The sequence below is a fragment of the Polyodon spathula genome, chromosome 3 (assembly GCF_017654505.1).
Source record: "Polyodon spathula isolate WHYD16114869_AA chromosome 3, ASM1765450v1, whole genome shotgun sequence".
In the NCBI taxonomy this organism is placed as follows: domain Eukaryota; kingdom Metazoa; phylum Chordata; class Actinopteri; order Acipenseriformes; family Polyodontidae; genus Polyodon; species Polyodon spathula.
Genome location: NC_054536.1, coordinates 1,431,295 through 1,451,981, shown reverse-complemented (window position 1 = coordinate 1,451,981; position 20,687 = coordinate 1,431,295). Strand labels below are relative to the sequence as shown.

Sequence of the window (20,687 nt, the reverse complement as noted above, 5' to 3'; positions counted from 1 at the left end):
CATCAGCCAATGAGAGAGCAAGGCTGAGTGACTCTGAATTAACCACAGTGGAAGAGCTAATAAAAGATAACCACTTAAAGCTAGCAGTGACAAATTCCAGTGGAGGACAAGAGCCAAGAAACCGCTGAAGCACAATGGAAAGAGTTCACAAAGGGACAGCCTTTCACAAGGTGGATACACTGCAGGTAAATGAAGATCAAAGGATGTTTAAAATAACAATAACCCTTAATAAAAGGAGATTCAGCCAAAATGACAAACCTTCCCAAGAACTACAGTATTAATTACTACATCAAATGAGTGGCACTCACCAGTTCCAGAACACACGATAACAATAGCCCCGGGCTATATTAAACTAACATGTTGCTCACTTGCACTGGGATTGTACATCCTGTGATCTGAGGTTAAAGTGAGTTCCCTGGCAGAACCATTGCTTTGATTCATTTCAGTCATGTGATGAACATCACTTTACAAAAAAAAACATGTGCTATATTTTTAAACTGCTAGCGCTGGGAATGTCCCTCTTCCCAAACTATGCCTAACAAGACCCATTTGGCAAAGGAGATATTTTAAATGACATCCTACATACAGCAAGTGAGTGATGCAAAACTCTACTTCTTTATGAAGTGAGGCAGCCTTTGTGAATAAGAAATGCTCACCTGTCCAGTAGCAATAACCTGGTTTGAACAATTCAAATTATCCACACAGGTGCACAAACAGAAAGCATACCTGGTCCCATGAGCCATGCGTCTCATACTGTAGCTGCATAGAGGCTTGCAGGCCTCCAGTGCTGTCCTACAGCAGTTTGTACAGTATTATGTATCCTCTGTATGCTTATGCACATTATCCCTCTTGAATAGGTTCTTATGGTCTGCTATCAGTGCCTGTCCTTGCATGCGTCAGCTGGTTCTCCTTTCACTCAAGCTTCATGGTTTATTTCTGTATGGTTTATGCATTTATGGATTTATGGATTCAACCTGATGACTATTTAGGACACTGAGGTAAGCAAGGGCACTGTCTCATGCCAACAATTACAGGGTGGCTTTTTGTATTATCTTCCTACAGATGGTACTCTAGCTTGCATACAATTGCTGATGCCATGGACAAATTCTAGCTATAATAGATCATCTGGGTTCCTTTTCAATTCCTTCTTGACAATCAGTCTGAAGGTTTGCAATGCTTTAAGCTCCAGCAGCTTGCTGTGCTGATTATTATAAACAGCACTGGAGCAGCAGCAGCAGCAGCAGTAAAATAAAACACTAGATACACTGGGGTTTAAAGAATTGACCTTTGGACAAACTGTTCTTTACAGCCATGGTATTGAAGATTCATAGGCAGGCTATATGTACCATATCAATATACGCTATGCACTGCAACATGTATGTGGACAACATTGACAGTACTCTACAGTACTGTGTTCCATTCAGGGGGTTGAAAAGGCAACACTCTCCTTAAAACACTATGGTCCAGTGATTTGGGGCTGCAGCAGCGTTGGGCTCTGTTCCTCATGCTCGGCTTGGCATCCACAGCGACAGACCCCCATTGGAATGTAGTGTTGCAATCAGAGCCTGGCGCGCAGCTCCACAGTCTGAAGCTACAACAGCAAAGGACTTGTTTACGGCTTTGGTGTTTGCATGTATTATTAGAACAACCAGAGCAGGTAGGGTCTCTGACTGGCTCATATCTGAACCTGGAAACCACTATTCTTTATTTCTCTGAGGCTGTTGTGCCCAAACAATAATGACACTGAGAGCATAGCACTTTACTGTAGCAGTAAAACTAATGAAAAACAATAAAGCTATAATGAGGGCTAAATAAAAATGATCATTTCTAGACCTACTTGGACCATTTAAACAATCGCCTGCTTATAAGGGCTGCACCGAGCAACGAGTACAAACAGATATTCGTAACAAGTATGGACATTTTTCCAAGCATGAGTAATTTTGGTATTACTTGTTATTCAGAGAGAATTTCTATTTATTTATTTATTTATTTATTTTTAACAAATGCTCTTAATCATCTCCTGGCTTCAATAGGGTACTGACAGCTGCCAGTCTGTCCATTTTAAATCTAGAGATAGAGAACCAATGGGGATGGGGATAATAATAATAATAATAATAATAATAATAATAATAAATAATAATAATAATAACCCCACCAATATAAATGCATATATTATAGATGCACCTTAATTTAGTTGTATCTCCGCTGTGTTTTATTCTAATTTATACACCCAGACATCCAAGACATATACACACACTTATCGATGAAAAAGTCATTTCATTCACCCTGAAATATTAAACATAAAAAACGGAGTTTTAACATAATGTCGGCCACGCCCCCTGCAGCACCAACCTGTCATTCTCTGCCACTTGCTCATCTTGAGCAGGACGGCCACAGAGCACAAATGGGCCGTATACATACAGTTGATTAACAACATTTAAACTCTATCTACACTTCTTTCTTTTAAATTGCAATTTAAAACTTAATAGCTATTAAATAAAATACTTAATGAGTGCTACAAACCTGCTTCCTTTACTCAAACATTTAACATAAAGTTTTGACAGACACTTGCATTGGTTTAGTGCATATGCCTTTCTTAAAACTTAAAACATAAAACTTTCTTAAACTACCTTGACAATACACATTAATATCTCTCTCTGTGCCAGCCCCCTAGGCAGATCCGCAATTATAAACCCTGTCACACTCCCTGCCAGCCACCCCAGGAGACCCTGTGTGCCCCCAAGGAGAGCTCTGTATAGGACACTGGGACTGTAATGACAGAAGTCAAATAAGCAGCTGCTGTCTACAGCATTGCTTTCCTAATACCCAACTACAATCTCATCATACTGCAGTATGTAATGTACAGAAGCATTCCCCATCACAATAATCCCCCAAATAACTACATAATAATAATAATAATAATAATAATAATAATAATAATAATAATAATAATAATAATAATAATAAATAAACAATTGGGGGGTTTCAATTATGAGTGGCTCCCATTGCAGTATTATTTTAACCCAGCTCTTGATTGCAAAGGATTTAGCTCTCTTAGCTCACATATAATACACCGACAAGGAATGAAGGGTTTATTTCTGAAACTTGCCAACTCCCCCCATTAGCAAAGTGAATTTCGTTAATCTGCCAAAGCTCTATTTAGCCACACTGTTTATCTTTTCATTTCATTTCAACGCTCAGCCACCTGAAACAGCGCTCACTAGCAAAGTCAGCCAAATTAAGTTACAGCCATGGCGCGATCACATGGCCCAAATCATCTCACATGCCAGCCTTCCTGCAATCTAGCATCAAGCAAACGCTTCTGCCTAGCACTCTTACCCCTCGCTCTTAATACACAGTCACTCCAAATACATGAAGTTCCTTCAACCTGAGCTAAAAATAAATAAAACCCACAAAGTTTAAACATAAATGAATATACTTAATAGAGCACTTACCACTAGGTTCCCAATCACCATGACCAGCATGAAGACAATGAGGCACAGGGGCTCCCCTGCGACTTGCATACAATCCCACATGGTTTCAATCCACTCTCCGCACAGCACGCGGAAAACGATAAGGAAGGCATGGAAGAAGTCTGTCATGTGCCACCGAGGCAGCTTGCAGTCCTTATTGATCTTGCAGACACAGTCAGTGTAGCTTTTCCCAAACAGCTGCATTCCCACCACGGCAAAAATGAAGACAATGATGGCCAGGACCAGGGTCAGGTTCCCCAAGGCACCTACAGAGTTCCCGATGATCTTAATCAGCGTGTTCAAGGTCGGCCACGACTTTGCCAGCTTGAAGACCCTTAACTGTGAAAAGGGGGAAGAAGCATGCATATCTTAAACAGAACCCCTGCAGCAAGTTCAAGTGTGGATTCAAATAATATGGGAGGAAGGGCCTTGTGAAGCTCCTGAATTATGAAATACTCTGCCTTCATCTGTCAGGGAAGCTGGGACGCTTACTGTTTTACAAAATAGCTTTTCTATCTTAAACTTCCTATTTTACAATCAAAACTGCATTTTCTTTTTGTCCGTTTTTAAATTACAATTAATTTACATTTTTGTTTTAGACTCTTAATTGTTCTATTTCTAAAAACAAGCTTTTTTACAAATAAAACCACATTTTTAAAATGTCTATTTTATTAAATGATGTAGTAAGCTGTTTTCCATGTAATGGTTTAAAGTGTTCCTTTGCAACATCATGCTTTTCAGGGATGTCCGGACCCCTCATAAGGTGCTGGAAACTTAAATTTTGGCTTGAAGGAACAACCCAGGCTGAAACTCTACTTCCAGCTACCCTGAACATGCCTGACCTCTCTGAGCTTCTGAGACAATCAGAAAGCAGGAATGCCACGTTACCTAGTGAGGAGCAAGAAAAGGGTAAAGGGAAGCAGATTTACTGGGGTATTGGAATTTCTGTTCTAATACAAGACTACTAAGTTTCTGTTGTGGCAATGACAATATACATACAGTATGCTACCTTTGTTCTTCTAAAAAATACAGTAATACAGTAATACAGTACCATGAACTGAGAGAGCAGCTACTGTATGCATGCCAACATTTTTACATCTGCAGCAGCAGAAGTCCATTGAAATGTATGCGAAATCTTTTGAAACAATCATGCTGTGGGGGAATGGGGTTATGTTGCATTTAGAAACTAAAAACATCAGCGGTCGAAGGACTAACCTTCAAAGATTAAGTAATGAAAACAAAAAAAAATGTATTTGTCAAATGTGTCCGGTTTAGCTGTAATCCTATATTTTGTGTTGCTTGATCCTGCAGCTGACTCCTCTCGTCATTGGGTTAGGTAGTGCAGATTATACAAACAGTGGCTCCTGCAAGCTGATATATGCACTGCACTTTTACAAACACGCTTTTTACAAGACATATCAAGCTTCCACAAGCATTACAGGAATCAAACTCCGGCAAATCATTTATTAATTAGTCATTTAGCAAATGCTTTTATCCAGAGCAACTTACAGGGACTAGAGGTGAACTGTGCTGCTGCAGAGTCACTTCCAATAGGATCTTGTTTGTGTGTGTGTCTTATTCGAAGGGTGTAGATGCTATGCTGTAATTGATCTCTTCCAATAGGATCTTGTTTGTGTGTGTGTCTTATTCGAAGGGTGTAGAGGCTATGCTGTATTTGGTCTCTTCCAATAGGATCTTGTTTGTGTGTGTGTCTTATTCGAAGGGTGTAGATGCTATGCTGTATTTGGTCTCTTCCAATAGGATCTTGTTTGTGTGTGTGTCTTATTCGAAGGGTGTAGATGCTATGCTGTATTTGGTCTCTTCCAATAGGATCTTGTTTGTTTGTCTGTCTCATTCGAAGGGCATAGATGCTATGCTGTATTTGGTCTCTTCCAATAGGATCTTGTTTGTGTGTGTGTCTTATTCGAAGGGTGTAGAGGCTATGCTGTATTTGGTCTTTTCCAATAGGATCTTGTTTGTGTGTGTGTCTTATTCGAAGGGTGTAGATGCTATGCTGTATTTGGTCTCTTCCAATAGGATCTTGTTTGTGTGTGTGTCTTATTCGAAGGGTGTAGATGCTATGCTGTATTTGGTCTCTTCCAATAGGATCTTGTTTGTTTGTCTGTCTCATTCGAAGGGCATAGATGCTATGCTGTATTTGGTCTCTTCCAATAGGATCTTGTTTGTGTGTGTGTCTCATTTGAAGGGTGTAGATGCTATGCTGTATTTGGTCTCTTCCAATAGGATCTTGTTTGTGTGTGTGTCTTATTCGAAGGGTGTAGATGCTATGCTGTATTTGGTCTCTTCCAATAGGATCTTGTTTGTGTGTGTGTCTTATTCGAAGGGTGTAGATGCTATGCTGTATTTGGTCTCTTCCAATAGGATCTTGTTTGTGTGTGTGTCTTATTCGAAGGGTGTAGATGCTATGCTGTATTTGGTCTCTTCCAATAGGATCTTGTTTGTTTGTCTGTCTCATTCGAAGGGCATAGATGCTATGCTGTATTTGGTCTCTTCCAATAGGATCTTGTTTGTGTGTGTGTCTTATTCGAAGGGTGTAGAGGCTATGCTGTATTTGGTCTCTTCCAATAGGATCTTGTTTGTGTGTGTGTCTTATTCGAAGGGTGTAGATGCTATGCTGTATTTGGTCTCTTCCAATAGGATCTTGTTTGTGTGTGTGTCTCATTCGAAGGGCATAGATGCTATGCTGTATTTGGTCTCTTCCAATAGGATCTTGTTTGTGTGTGTGTCTTATTCGAAGGGTGTAGAGGCTACGCTGTATTTGGTCTCTTCCAATAGGATCTTGTTTGTGTGTGTGTCTTATTCGAAGGGTGTAGATGCTATGCTGTATTTGGTCTCTTCCAATAGGATCTTGTTTGTGTGTGTGTCTTATTCGAAGGGTGTAGATGCTATGCTGTATTTGGTCTCTTCCAATAGGATCTTGTTTGTGTGTGTGTCTTATTCGAAGGGTGTAGATGCTATGCTGTATTTGGTCTCTTCCAATAGGATCTTGTTTGTTTGTCTGTCTCATTCGAAGGGCATAGATGCTATGCTGTATTTGGTCTCTTCCAATAGGATCTTGTTTGTGTGTGTGTCTTATTCGAAGGGTGTAGAGGCTACGCTGTATTTGGTCTCTTCCAATAGGATCTTGTTTGTGTGTGTGTCTTATTCGAAGGGTGTAGATGCTATGCTGTATTTGGTCTCTTCCAATAGGATCTTATTTGTGTGTGTGTCTTATTCGAAGGGTGTAGATGCTATGCTGTATTTGGTCTCTTCCAATAGGATCTTGTTTGTTTGTCTGTCTCATTCGAAGGGCATAGATGCTATGCTGTATTTGGTCTCTTCCAATAGGATCTTGTTTGTGTGCCTGTCTCGTTCTAAGGGCGAGTACATGCTGTGCTGTAATTGGTCTCTTCCAATAAGACCTTGTTTGTGTGCCTGTCTCATTCTAAGGGCGAGTACATGCTGTGCTGTAATTGGTCTCTTCCAATAAGACCTTGTTTGTGTGTGTGTCTCATTCGAAGGACGAGTACATGCTGTGCTGTAATTGGAAACTAAACAACGCAACACAGGCTTGTTATTTTTGACAGATGTTCTCTCAAAAAAAGTACACCGTTAAGATGTCCATTGTTTGCTCTTTATAGGACTGTGTAGTTTTCGTTGTGTGACTTCTAAAGTAAAGCTATGAATCATGTAGTAAGCTTTATGTTTTCATAATGCTTTGTTAGTTTAATGGAGTGTTTTGTCCCTTACCACAGTACATTTGTACTATAATTTTACAATACAATACACATTTCTACAGCTCCCTTCATCGAAAGGATCCCAAGTGCTTCACACACACACACACACACACACACACTAAACAATTACATTGAAAACAGCCAAATCAAAATTGAATAAATCACAAATTAAAAAAGACACAAATGTGGTTTTAACTGCAAAATTAAATGAATATAAAGATATAGTTTGTATAAATAGAATAATTAAAAGTGACTAAAACAAAAATAATTATACAATTGTAATAAGAAAATAAATTTAAAAAAAAAAAAGGGTTTTGCAGTTTTCCTATGCTAGCCATGCCAAGGGATCACAGTTTACCACGGTTTACCACAGTTTACCTGAGGAGTGAAAGGATTAATCAGAAACAGAATTACCAGTCTGAAAGAGCGCAGCACAGACAGCCCCTCCACATTGGAGAGACCCAGCTCCATCAGACTGAGGCAGACGATGATGCTGTCAAAGATGTTCCAGCCCTGCTGGAAGTATTCGTAGGGATCCATGGCAACGATTTTAAACAGCATCTCCGCAGTGAAGATCCCAGTGAACACCTGTGTGGAGGGAACAGGAAGTGATGTCTGTCTTGGGTATTCCTTTCACAGACACTGTGTGGGGGGGGGGCAGGAAGTGATGTCTGCCTGTGACAAAGTGCCCACCCCTGTGTATATTATCTATTATATGTTGATTGTGGTGTGTTAAATGTTGGTGTATAGACATTGGTACACGGGATATAAACGGGTCTGTGTAACACGAGTGTTTAAAATGTATATGTGTATTTAGGCACGAGGATTGCACAGCACTTCACGTGCAAGTAAAAGGTAATATGTGAGCACGGGGAATTGCACTTTATTAATTCACGTTCAGTTGTACAGAGACTCCAATTGAATGATTGATTAGCAATCGAGTCTTGGTACAGCTGCATAAAAGCAGCATGTTTTCACCCACTCGGGGTTGGGTGTTCGGTGAGTGGAGAACGGGATAGGAGACGGAGGTAGAAATAATAATAATAAGAATAGTAGTCATCGTTAAATAGAAGCTCACCGTGTTTGTTTGTTAGTCCATTGTTTGATTTGTTTAGTCCGTTTTGTTTGTCTGTTTATTTTAGCGAACGTGCCATGTCCTGTTTTTGTATTGTTACAGCCGTTTATTTTCTGTTCTGTTTATTTATTAAATGTTGAGCGAAAGCATTTGCTCAACACTCAGCTCCACCAAACTCCACCCCTCTGTTTATTTCCTGCTTCTGGACTGACGCCACCCACTCCGGCCGTCTTTGTGACACTGCCTCACTGACAAAGCATTGATATTGCGCAGAGCATTGACATTGCGCAAAGCACTGACACTGTGCAAATCACTGACATTGTGCAAAGCACTGGCACTATGCAAAGCACTGACATTGTGCAAAGCACTGACATTGTGCAAAGCACTGACATTGTGCAAAGCACTGGCACTATGCAAAGCACTGACATTGTGTAAAGCACTGACATTGTGCAAAGCACTGGCACTATGCAAAGCACTGACATTGTGTAAAGCACCGACATTGTGCAAAGCACTGGCACTATGCAAAGCACTGACATTGTGTAAAGCACCGACATTGTGCAAAACACTAGCACTATGCAAAGCACTGACATTGTGTAAAGCACCGACATTGTGCAAAGCACTGACACTGTGCAATGCACTGACATTGTGCAAAGCACTGGAACTGTTTTTGAGGATCCTTACAAGCAAAGATGCCTAAATGTAATTGAAAAAGACACTTGCAGTGCCTGTATCTGGAAATGTTTCTCTGTTAGACAACTGTTTTTTTTATGTTTTTTTTAGTTTATTCCCTTACTTGTATTATATGAGTGCTCAAAGGTGCTGTGCATCACATGGGTTAAAAAAATGTAGTCATATTTTAGACAGTTGATACTACATCAGCCTAATGGTGATTCAGTGCAGATCAATACAAAGACCTTATAAAGTGCAATGCCTTTCAAATTTACCATGAGTCTATTTACTGCTGTCTCTAAACATCGTTAATTTGTGCTCCTTGTGGGATTTCTTCATGGAGCAGAAGAAGTCTGATAATATAAAAAGTTCAAACGTGCTCACCCAAGACTATAGAGACACTCTTAAATGGTTTACTGCAAAACATGAATCCCCTCCGCCTGGGTGACGGCAGCAGAACATCTGTATTAATGAACATTTTAAATGCCCAGTGGGGATCCTGTTTATCCTCTTATCCTTTACAGAGCCACTCAGACATGGCTTTACTGAACAAAGGTCTTCATCGATCATCTGACAACACCACCACCACCATTTAATCTAATAAAGCCACTTCAATACTTTTATAAACACAGTTTGCTTCAATCAGGCTTACACTGCTAACGCAGCTGGAGTTAAAGTTCTTGATGTAAGAACATTTTTTAATGTGATTTATAAATGATCAATTAACGGATTATCAAAGAAGTGCTGTGTTACTGTGCATCTAATCACGTGCAAAGCTCCCAAAGCAGCCTGACCATGTCACTTTCATTACTGACAGCGGCCCTCTCTCAAGTTACAGAGCACCCAGCAGACTTTACAACAAACATGCTCCCTTTTTGTATCCCGTGCTGTACCTCTCGCAGCGATACATAACGCCAGTTGTTTTGATCATTTTAATCATGCATCCTGGGGAATAAAACCAGCTGGGGAATAACACCCAACACATTTGACTGTTGGGACTCAGAAACTGCAAAGAAACAGAAGGAGGAGCCAACGTGGTAAGGCTTCTGTCGGAGTAACGTTGTGGAAAATAATAATCTCACGGAATAAGTTCAGACATGTTGTTTTCCGAAGAGGCCTGGGTTTATTTGTCATCACACATTCCATTCCTTCAGCCTCACAATCGGTCCCACAAGCCATAGATAATCAGATATACGCACAGTACAGTAAGAGTTCAGCGTTCTTTGATACGTTTCTGATTTCACTGCACGCTGTTAACAGCCACGTGCTTCACTTACAGAGCACCCAGCTCGATGCACTGTAATCACACTCCCACAATGCATCTCCTCCACTGGGAGAAGGGATTAGGTGTCAGTCTCCAAAAAATCTCACCCTCAAAGGTACAGAGCTAGACTGTATACAAGGGATCATTACACCCTGAAATATGTTTACATCACTGAAGTATAGACACCTCAGAATTGAGGTAACTGAGGGTGAGGCTGAAAACGCTACAGGCTGATTCTATAACACTTCAAGAATTAAGGACAGGATTTGAAACACTATTTACTCTAACTTGGCGCTAGCCATCCAACATTAAATGGTGGTTTGGTGTATTTTCACTTTCTGAAAAAAAATGTTTGAGAATTTAGCCCAAAGACTTTCATAATCTATTTGAGCTCCTTCAGGGCATGGAAACCTCCACATACACATGAAGACAATAGACTCTTTATATTCTCTACAATACAGCCTAGCCATATATTATTTAAAAAAGTTAGCTAAGGATGAGCTTATTGGCCATGTGACACCGCTGCAGCAGCCAATGAACATTCAGCTTACCAGGTTACCCACAAACAGCATTTTGCTAAAGTCATCTGTCATTGGGTAGTGCTCCAGAGCCATGAAGAGGGTGTTGAGGACGATGCAGATGGTAATAGCCAAGTCCAGAAAGGGGTCCATCACCACCATATTCACCTTTTCTTTCACCCTCAGCCACAGCGGACAGCAGTCCCAGATCAGATACCTCTGTGCAAAGCGATACCAGCAGGGGTGGCACTTCTGATTCGACTCTTCCAGCTCTACAAATAAATCACCCCAAACAATACTGAATCAACTTGGAATGGGAGGCTGCATCTTTACAAGCTAGTACTGTAGCTCTCCGATGTGGGTCACACAACTGCACAGAATTCCTCATATGCAGATGCTGTACAGTATATGTAATCAGGATTTGAACTGTATCACAGTGCACACACACACACTTCTGTATTTATTCGGTAACACTTTACATTAAGTGTCTCTAATTAGTATGTATTTACATAGTAGTTACTTTGTATATACAAGTGTACTTACATATAATTACAATGTTATTATGCATAGGTACTATGTGTACGTCTTTTTGCATGATATATGCACACATTTGTAGGAGAAAAGGGCTAGGGATAGGGATAGAGATATGGATAGGGATAGGGTTAGGGATAGGGATAGGGATAGGGATAGGGATAGGGATAGGGATAGGGTTAGGGTTAGGGATAGAGATAGGGTTAGGGTTAGTGTTAGGGTTAGGGAGAGGGTTATGTTTAGGCTTAGAGATAGGGATAGGGTTATGGCTTGGGATAGGTTAGGCTTAGGGATAGGGACAGGGCTAGGGATTGGGGTAGGGATAGTGGTAGGGTTAGGATTCGAGATAGGCATAGGGTTAGGATCGAGTACATTGTAACTATACATAATAAAGTTGTAATGATGTGTAAGTACAGATGTGTTTAATAAGTAACTACAATGTAAGTACACAGTAATTAGAGACACTGTGTTTACTCACATACATACACATGCATGGACCATATTAACATTCTTTTTTACTCACATATATACACATGCATGGACCATATTAACATTCTTTTTTTTGCACAGTATCTTTGCTCTTAACCGTGCCTTTACTATAATTTCACTCTGTACTTACCACACTTTCTCAAGTGTATACCTTGCTTTACCATACGTATCTGTGATTGTCGTATCACGCCTGTGCTTTACAATGCTTCCACTGTAGTTTACTGAGCGGTACATACAGGCATGCTTTCAGTCTTGTTTTGAAAAGTCTCTTCTGTGACTGTGTTGTGGTCCCTTAGCCCACTCAATGCTCAGCTGGCTGACTAGCAGTGCTCTATGGCCCGTTTCACACAGGCCTTCGGAAGCTTGACGTGACTTTCATTCATTTTTTTACTAAAATGACCAAACATTACCAATAATGAAATCTTCTATTAATGATAAAATCTCCTGGATTGGTAAATATAAATGACTAAAGCTAACCAATTCAATAACATGCTGTGTTAAACAAATTGAATTATTAACTACATTTAAATTACTTTCAATTAAAAGGAATCTGTCCTTTCCAGAAGCTGTCACTATTCATATTTCTTCTGATGCTTTAAAATAGCTTTGAGTAATTTGTGTTGCGCGGGTCTGGGGTTAATCCAGTTGAAGTGTAAAGTACAATGATGTGCATGTAGCTGAACTATAAAGATACCCTCGCAGGGTGTTCTTGGACAGCAGTGGATGGGGACTCTGTGGAGCAACTAAACAGCAATCACAGCCCGGTCCTTTCAGAGTCTTCTGTGACAGAATCAGGATTGGCTTTTTGTCTAGAAACCAATGCAAGGAATATAAATAAGAGCTGATCTACACTAACGGAAGACTATTCTACAGGACACAGATGCACAAAAGCAGAATCATTTTGTAAAACTTTTTTTTTTTAATTATTATTATCTGTGGTGAGTGTTTAGTGCAACATGAATTTTAAGACTCTTGAATGCCAAGAATGAGAACTCTCGGTATGACCCAGCTCCCATGAAGTGCTGAGATACTGTCTGTATTGTTCTCCTTGTGTGTGTCTATACATATAGAGCCTCTGTCAGCCTTTATTGATTTTGGCAAAACAGCCAAAGACTAAACCTCCTGTAAACACAGGCATCATAAGCTATCGTTTCCTTCCAACACTGACCTCTGAAATTTTAGACAGGGCTGATAAGAGAATGTTTTATTGTCACATAACAAAAAATGTCAGCTAAACAAGTTTTAATTTGTGTTTAGTACAATAGGGTATTGTACCAGACACACAACAGAAACATCTGTCTGCCCAGTGACTCAATTCTGCTGTTTAACCCTTTCAGTCCTGGCGGGGCTTGTCATAGCTCCGTATGGTAACGTAGGTGCCAGTCTGAGGTAGTGTATAAATATATGAAAAGATACTCATGTATACTCAGTAAAGGAGTGCCTCTTTCAGCTCGATAAAAATAATTCCGGGCCAAAGGGGTTAATAAACATCAACTTGTGAACTTGTTTGTGTATATTGTGTGTGTTAATACCATTTAATTGTGTCTGTTGTTTGAGGACTGTGGATTTAACTGAGCCATACCCATTGCTGTGCATTGCCAGTTCTCATTATTATTTATTGTTGTCAAGTGATGTTGGATTACAAATAAAACCATCATTTCACGAGTAACTTTGTTGCTTGTTATTACCTGGAGCACTGCATCACCTCTACACCTGCACGCTGCAAACCACTTTGACACACTTAGCTACCATTATTTAACAGTAATGTGTGGAAAAAAATAGCAATAACATTTCTAGCTGCTAGACTACACAATTCAGCTTATAAGAAACTGTGAACTCTGATGGGCTGAATGGCTTATTCCCGTCATAAACTGTCTCGTGATCTTGTAGCTTTGTAGTACTGTATTTATACTTTGTATTTATTATTATTATTATTATTATTATTATTATTATTATTATTATTATTATAATAAAGATTTTGCTAGGCGTAACACTGTCAAAGTAAACTAATTTGAAAACATTCTTCTGTCTGTAATATATTGTATTGAATACATCTTCAGTAATCGCTAATTTGATTTACATTACTAGTTTCTGTATTTTATTAATGCATTCATCACACTTCATTTACCGTGGATTTCCACTGTATTTGAATCTGAGCTGAGTGGAAATCCTTTGTCTACCAGATGAATTAAAGGTTTCACTCTTGTGTTTATAAAGCTTCAGAAGAATGCTTGGTGCTCCTCTTTGTCAGCTCATGTGTGGCAGTCCCGTTCTGACACTAAGCAGGGCAGCTTTCTCAGATACAATCCAGAAGATAAGAACATAAGAAAGGTTACAAACGAGAGGAGGCCATTCGACCCATCTTGCTCGTTTGGTTGTTAGTAGCTTATTGATCCTAGAATCTCATCAAGCAGCTTCTTGAAGGATCCCAGGGTGTCAGCTTCAACAACATTACTGGGGAGTTGATTCCAGACCCTCACGATTCTCTGTGTAAAAAAGTGCCACATATTTTCTGTTCTGAATGCCCCTTTGTATAATCTCCATTTGTGACCCCTGGTCCTTGTTTCTTTTTTCAGGTCGAAAAAGTACCTTGGGTCGACATTGTCAATACCTTTTAGAATTTTGAATGCTTGAATTAGGTCGCCACGTAGTCTTCTTTGTTCAAGACTGAACAAATTCAATTCTTTTAGCCTGTCTGCATATGACATGCCTTTTAAACCTGAAATAATTCTGGTCGCTCTTCTTTGGACTCTTTCTAGAGCAGCAATATCTTTTTTATAGCGAGGTGACCAGAACTGCACACAATATTCAAGATGAGGTCTTACTAATGCATTGTACAGTTTTAACATTACTTCCCTTGATTTAAATTCAACACTTTTCACAATGTATCCAAGCATCTTGTTGGCATTTTTTATAGCTTCCCCACATTGTCTAGATGAAGACATTTCTGAGTCAACAAAAACTCCTAGGTCTTTTTCATAGATTCCTTCTCCAATTTCAGTAACTCCCATATGATATTTATAATGCACATTTTTATTTCCTGCATGCAGTACCTTACAATTTTCTCTATTAAATGTCATTTGCCATGTGTCTGCCCAGTTCTGAATCTTGTCTAGATCATTTTGAATGACCTTTGCTGCTGCAACAGTGTCTGAACTCTATTATCAGACTTGAAGACCATACATTATAAGACAGCAGTATGAGCTTTCACCTTCCATGGCGTTGGTGAGAACGCTGGCTGCACTCAGAGCTCGCTCTCTCTGGAATGTCTCGCTCCAGGTATCCACGGAAAGCCGGTGAGCGTTCTGCCTGCTGCTTAACTCATTTTCAGGGAAGGTTTTCTGCTAAAAACAAAGAACATAAGAGCATAAGAAAAATGATGGATGAGAGGAAGCTGTTCAACCAATCAATGCAAATCGGTCCCTACAGTAGTAACCAATTGACTTCAGAACTGTCAAGATTGTAATGATACACAGCTAATCCTTTCACACCCGCATCACTCTGTCCTTTCTCCTACCAGCTGCCTCATCACTTTCTGTGTAGAGGAGAGTCTCCTACCCGCTGCCTCATCTCTCTCTGTGTAGAGAAGAGTCTCCTACCCGCTGTCTCATCACTCTCTGTGTAGAGAAGAGTCTCCTACCCGGTGTCTCATCACTCTCTGTGTAGAGAAGAGTCTCCTACCCGCTGTCTCATCACTCTCTGTGTAGAGAAGAGTCTCCTACCCGCTGTCTCATCACTCTCTGTGTAGAGAAGAGTCTCCTACCCGCTGCCTCAATATTCTCTGTGTAGAGAAGAGTCTCCTACCCGCTGCCTCATCACTCTCTGTGTAAAGAAGAGTCTTCTACCCGCTGTCTCATCACTCTCTGTGTAGAGAAGAGTCTCCTACCCGCTGTCTCATCACTCTCTGTGTAGAGAAGAGTCTCCTACCTGCTTTGTCATCACTCTCTGTGTAGAGAAGAGTCTCCTACCCGCTGTCATAGCTCCTGTCTAACTCACTGTTCTCTGCTCGTGGTTTCTGTGCTGTGTTTAAAGTACAAGCTGGGTTGAATTTTGTCAACTCCTTTTAAGATTTCAGATTTAATAATCTTCACTTCAAAAACTTCAAGTGTTGTAAACCTCCAAAAATAACTCACAACCATACCCAAACTCCTCTTGAACTCCAGTCCAACTTGGGACACAGAAACAAGTTGAGAAGTTGCTGTAATGCTCTTGTGTTTCAGTTGGGGGTGTCCATTTTCCTGATATAGTGTATAATATGGTGACGTGTCTGAGATTTAGTGGCTGGGGTTCAGACCTTCTAGTCATAAGTCCTTTGCTCTTCTTATTGAACCACGCTAAACTCTCTAGACAAGAACAGATCTATTTCAATAATAAACAAGCTACACTCTAGACAAGAATATTGTATTTCAATAACAAACAAGAGAAATCATTCAATGATCCTATAAACCTGTGAACTTGTCTCTGGAATAACATGAGCCACCTGGAATATATAAGAAGTGGGGTCATATCCTGGTTTCAATAATGCAGGCTATAGATTACTAATCTGAATGACGACAAGTGCCAAGTACAGTTCAAAATGATGTCTTTCAACCGTCACTTGTTGACTCCTTAACGGTGTCACATGTTAAAGTCACAAGTCTAGTCAATGAATTTCACAAGTGATGACGGGACAGCATGTCTCTGCACAGAATGCATTTCAGCTGAACCCTGACAATCCCAGCAGACAGGAGACTGAACACTGACAATCCATACAGACAGGAGACTGAACACTGACAATCCCTGCAGACAGGAGACTGAACACTGACAATCCCTATAGACAGGAGACTGAACACTGACAATCCAGCAGACAGGAGACTGAACACTGACAATCCCTACAGACAGGAGACTGAACACTGACAATCCCCAGACAGGAGACTGAACACTGACAATCCCTACAGACAGGAGACTGAACACTGACAATCCCTACAGACAGGAGACTGAACACTGACAATCCCTTCAGACAGGAGACTGAACACTGACAATCCCTACAGACAGGAGACTGAACACTGACAATCCCTACAGACAGGAGACTGAACACTGACAATCCCTACAGACAGGAGACTGAACACTGACAATCCCTGCAGACAGGAGACTGAACACTGACAATCCCTACAGACAGGAGACTGAACACTGACAATCACTGCAGATAGGAGACTGAACACTGACAATCCCTACAGACAGGAGACTGAACACTGACAATCCTTACAGACAGGAGATTGAACACTGACAATCCCTACAGACAGGAGACTGGACACTGACAATCCCAGCAAACAGGAGACTGAACACTGACAATCCCACCTGTCTGCATATTCCTATAGCAGTGTGCTGCTTCTGGAGAGTTTGAGTTTTTCTACGAACAGAAGCCTCCTCCTGATATAAATTAAACACATGGGTTTTTATACATATACTATTTTCTTTAAAAGAAGTACATTCACTTGCATTTGAGTACCACTCCTGAGTTCCTTCACGAAGCTGACAGGAAAGCAAAAAAAGAATAATGCTTCAGAAATACTAAAGGCTGGTTATGGGGAAGAATATTAGTGCTACACTGTGCCCTGAAGCCTGTGCAACACTGAAATGCTTCCCCACAATCAGCCTTGAGAATCATACTGAAGACACATAAGATATTAAACGGGTTGGAAATTATATATTAGGAAAATGTACAGTAGATGATAATAAATGATCCCTTAATACTCCTGAAGATTACCAATGACTTCCAGAGGCAAGATGACAAGAGGTGTGACGTCAGGCAGGCCAGAAAGTAAACAAAGGCAAGGCAGCAAAGGTAAGTACGGGGAATGAGACGCGATTGCACTCAGCTTTTAATAATAAATAAAGTAATAAACAAAACACTTTACAATACACAAAACAAAAGGGCTCAGTGGCCAAAATAAACCAACAAACAAACATTGTGTGGTACAGCAGTAGTAGTTGCTTCTCTGATATTCTCCAGTTCAACACAGTACTCCCGTCTCTGGCTCAAAAAGGCCTCGATCAACCTGGAGCCGGTTCTTTTAAGGTGTGGCTGGAGCCTTAATTAATTATCAATAAAACAATTACATTGTTGAGGCTCCAGCCACATTCTCACAAGTTTTAATTAAAAACAAACAATAAAACACGGCTTTTTGCCGTCATAAACACAAATATATAGATATAAATAAATATATGCTTGATGTAAATGGTGTACATAATAAGCTGCTGACAAATGATAGGGATTTTGATTCAGTTATTCCATATTTGCATATCTGTGATGACTTTGTAATTATGTAATGCCCTTCTGCTCCTCACTAATCGCTGACACAGCGCTCTGATTGTCATTTTGGATAACCACATGTTTTGGGTAGTGGAATACCTGGTCTGCCTTACGCAAGAGAACAGTCCCCTAAGTGCATCTCAAATGAGCATCTGTTGCCATGGCGCTGGAGCTACATTTCCTAGACAACCAGGAGTCTCCCCCCTCCCCACTGCTATTTCAAACTCTCTGGGGAGCCTGCTTGTTATTTCATTTTTATACTTCACGTTGTTGTGGATGTTTAAAGCTAGACAACAAATTCTCTATTGGCATTTCGGCTTAGATTGTTTGCCAGACTTAGTAACTAATGTCCTTTTTCGATCACTTTTGCTTTTGAAAAGATTGCTAAAGCTGGATTTCTGAAGTCATTATTCTAATTGTTTTAAATGATCACTAGGGATATGCCGCTGTAATTTTTGTCCCCTCTGCAGATGTGCATGGAAAATCTCAACATGGAGGCATAGAGGCAATATAGAGGAACATAGAGAAAGTGAAAAATAAACAAACTTACAAATGAAAAGTCGCCCAATTTCAGACAAAAAAAACACAATTAAATAAATCAATAGAAAACTGACTTTGTAAGAAAGGGTGCATGGAACCAACATAAATGGCAGTCTGTTTACAAAAGCCCCTTGCAACAGATTTGAATGGGGTATGCCAAGATCAAAACAAATGCAGAAAAAAAAAAAAATCTGGGTTTGGAGGGCTTTCCAGGGTCAGCCCCAGAACAAGAGGTAAGAAATGGATTTTAAAGTCTTGGTTATAATTAAGGGTTTCTAGTTTGACATTTTCTATTGATTGATTAATCATCCAACCAATGAATCGATTAATCACACCTGTTTGCTTGTGATATGAAATTATATTGAAAGAAAACGACTTTGAGGCAGATGTTTGTGGAACTAATCCAGGTAACGTTTATACATAATGGGATTATTGTCTGATTATTAGAAACCATAGCAAGTTATTTACATTTAAAAAAGTTACCATTTCTGTAAAAAATCTAATTGTCTTAATGTAAAACCCTTTAAAACATGAACAGCACAAATCCTTGAAGAATTCATTAAAGACAACTCCTCAGCTCAGCGTTGCTTCGAATGGCTTTAAACTAAACCCTGCGCCTGGGTACACCATGCTGTACTCAGCAGCACGCTTTATCAGCTTACATCACTGCAGACTTCAGCCCTGGCACAACACATCACCCATTCGATCTTTCATGTCCTCTCTCACACATGTGCACACATGTTAAAGTGACAGTATGTATTTTTTATAATAAATGTGTTATTTACAGTTGCACCTTGAGCAGTCTTTATTTAGTTCTGTGTTTGTGGGTATTTATGTGTCACAGTCACAGTCTATAAGGGCATGCCAGGAAATAACAAAACAAAGTGAGATTCAATCTAAAAGTACTGCACTGCTTCATGAGCCTGTGGGATGTTATTCAATCAAACTTTCAGACACAGACAGACAGCCCTTAACACACCCTGCATTAGAAAGCAATAAGTGTGAACCTCCTTTAACTACAAATATCCATTGTACTAACAAGGTCTGATTGAATGCAGTCGTAGAAGAGAGAAATAACAGAAACAAATGTTTGGATTGAATCCCCGCTATAGGGTGGGAAATGTGAAAGATTCTGCTGGTGAATTTCCACCACAGCTAGACTCAAAGGGCAGGATTCTCAAACACCGGTGTTATTGTATTGAACTCGTGGTGCAGTAACGAGAGCTTTAGCAGCAAGTGATTCTCAAACACCAGTGTTATTGTATTGAACTCATGGTGCAGTAACGAGAGCTTTAGCAGCAAGTGATTCTCAAACACCAGTGTTATTGTATTGAACTCGTGATACAGTAACGAGAGCTTTAGCAGCAAGTGATTCTCAAACACCAGTGTTATTGTATTGAACTCGTGGTGCAGTAACGAGAGCTTTAGCAGCAAGCGATTCTCAAACACCAGTGTTATTGTATTGAACTCGTGGTGCAGTAACGAGAGCTTTAGCAGCAAGCGATTCTCAAACACCAGTGTTATTGTATTGAACTCGTGGTGCAGTAACGAGAGCTTTAGCAGCAAGCGATTCTCAAACACCAGTGTTATTGTATTGAACTCGTGGTGCAGTAACGAGAGCTTTAGCAGCAAGCGATTCTCAAACACCAGTGTTATTGTATTGAACTCGTGATACAGTAACGAGAGCTTTAGCAGCAAGTGATTCTCAAACACCAGTGTTATTGTATTGAACTCGTGGTGCAGTAACGAGAGCTTTAGCAGCAAGCGATTCTCAAACACCAGTGTTATTGTATTGAACTCGTGGTGCAGTAACGAGAGCTTTAGCAGCAAGTGATTCTCAAACACCAGTGTTATTGTATTGAACTCGTGGTGCAGTAACGAGAGCTTTAGCAGCAAGTGATTCTCAAACACCAGTGTTATTGTATTGAACTCGTGGTGCAGTAACGAGAGCTTTAGCAGCAAGTGATTTTCAAATGAAATGTGTTAAATCAATCCATTAATGCTTTGAAATTGAGTCGATGAGGTCGTTAATGAACGCATTTCTCGTTAAAAAGCTTAATTGTCGCAGGTCACCTACATCACTTCCTGTCTCAACTACT

The 20,687-nt window shown here is 40.1% G+C and overlaps 1 protein-coding gene across 2 annotated transcripts in view; it reads right to left on the bottom strand.

Moving 5' to 3' along the window:
- Positions 1 to 20,687, bottom strand: part of LOC121309989 (sodium channel protein type 4 subunit alpha-like) — a 162,751-nt gene that overhangs the window by 71,877 nt on the left and 70,187 nt on the right. The window contains exons 13-16 of one of the 2 annotated variants that reach the window (XM_041243181.1): positions 14,968 to 15,100; positions 10,770 to 11,008; positions 7,625 to 7,798; positions 3,456 to 3,812 (exon numbers count right to left, since the gene is read on the bottom strand). In XM_041243181.1, the coding sequence (XP_041099115.1) occupies positions 3,456 to 3,812; positions 7,625 to 7,798; positions 10,770 to 11,008; positions 14,968 to 15,100 (903 nt within the window). The remainder of the gene's footprint in view (positions 1 to 3,455; positions 3,813 to 7,624; positions 7,799 to 10,769; positions 11,009 to 14,967; positions 15,101 to 20,687) is intronic. The other variant, XM_041243187.1, reaches the window with a different exon arrangement.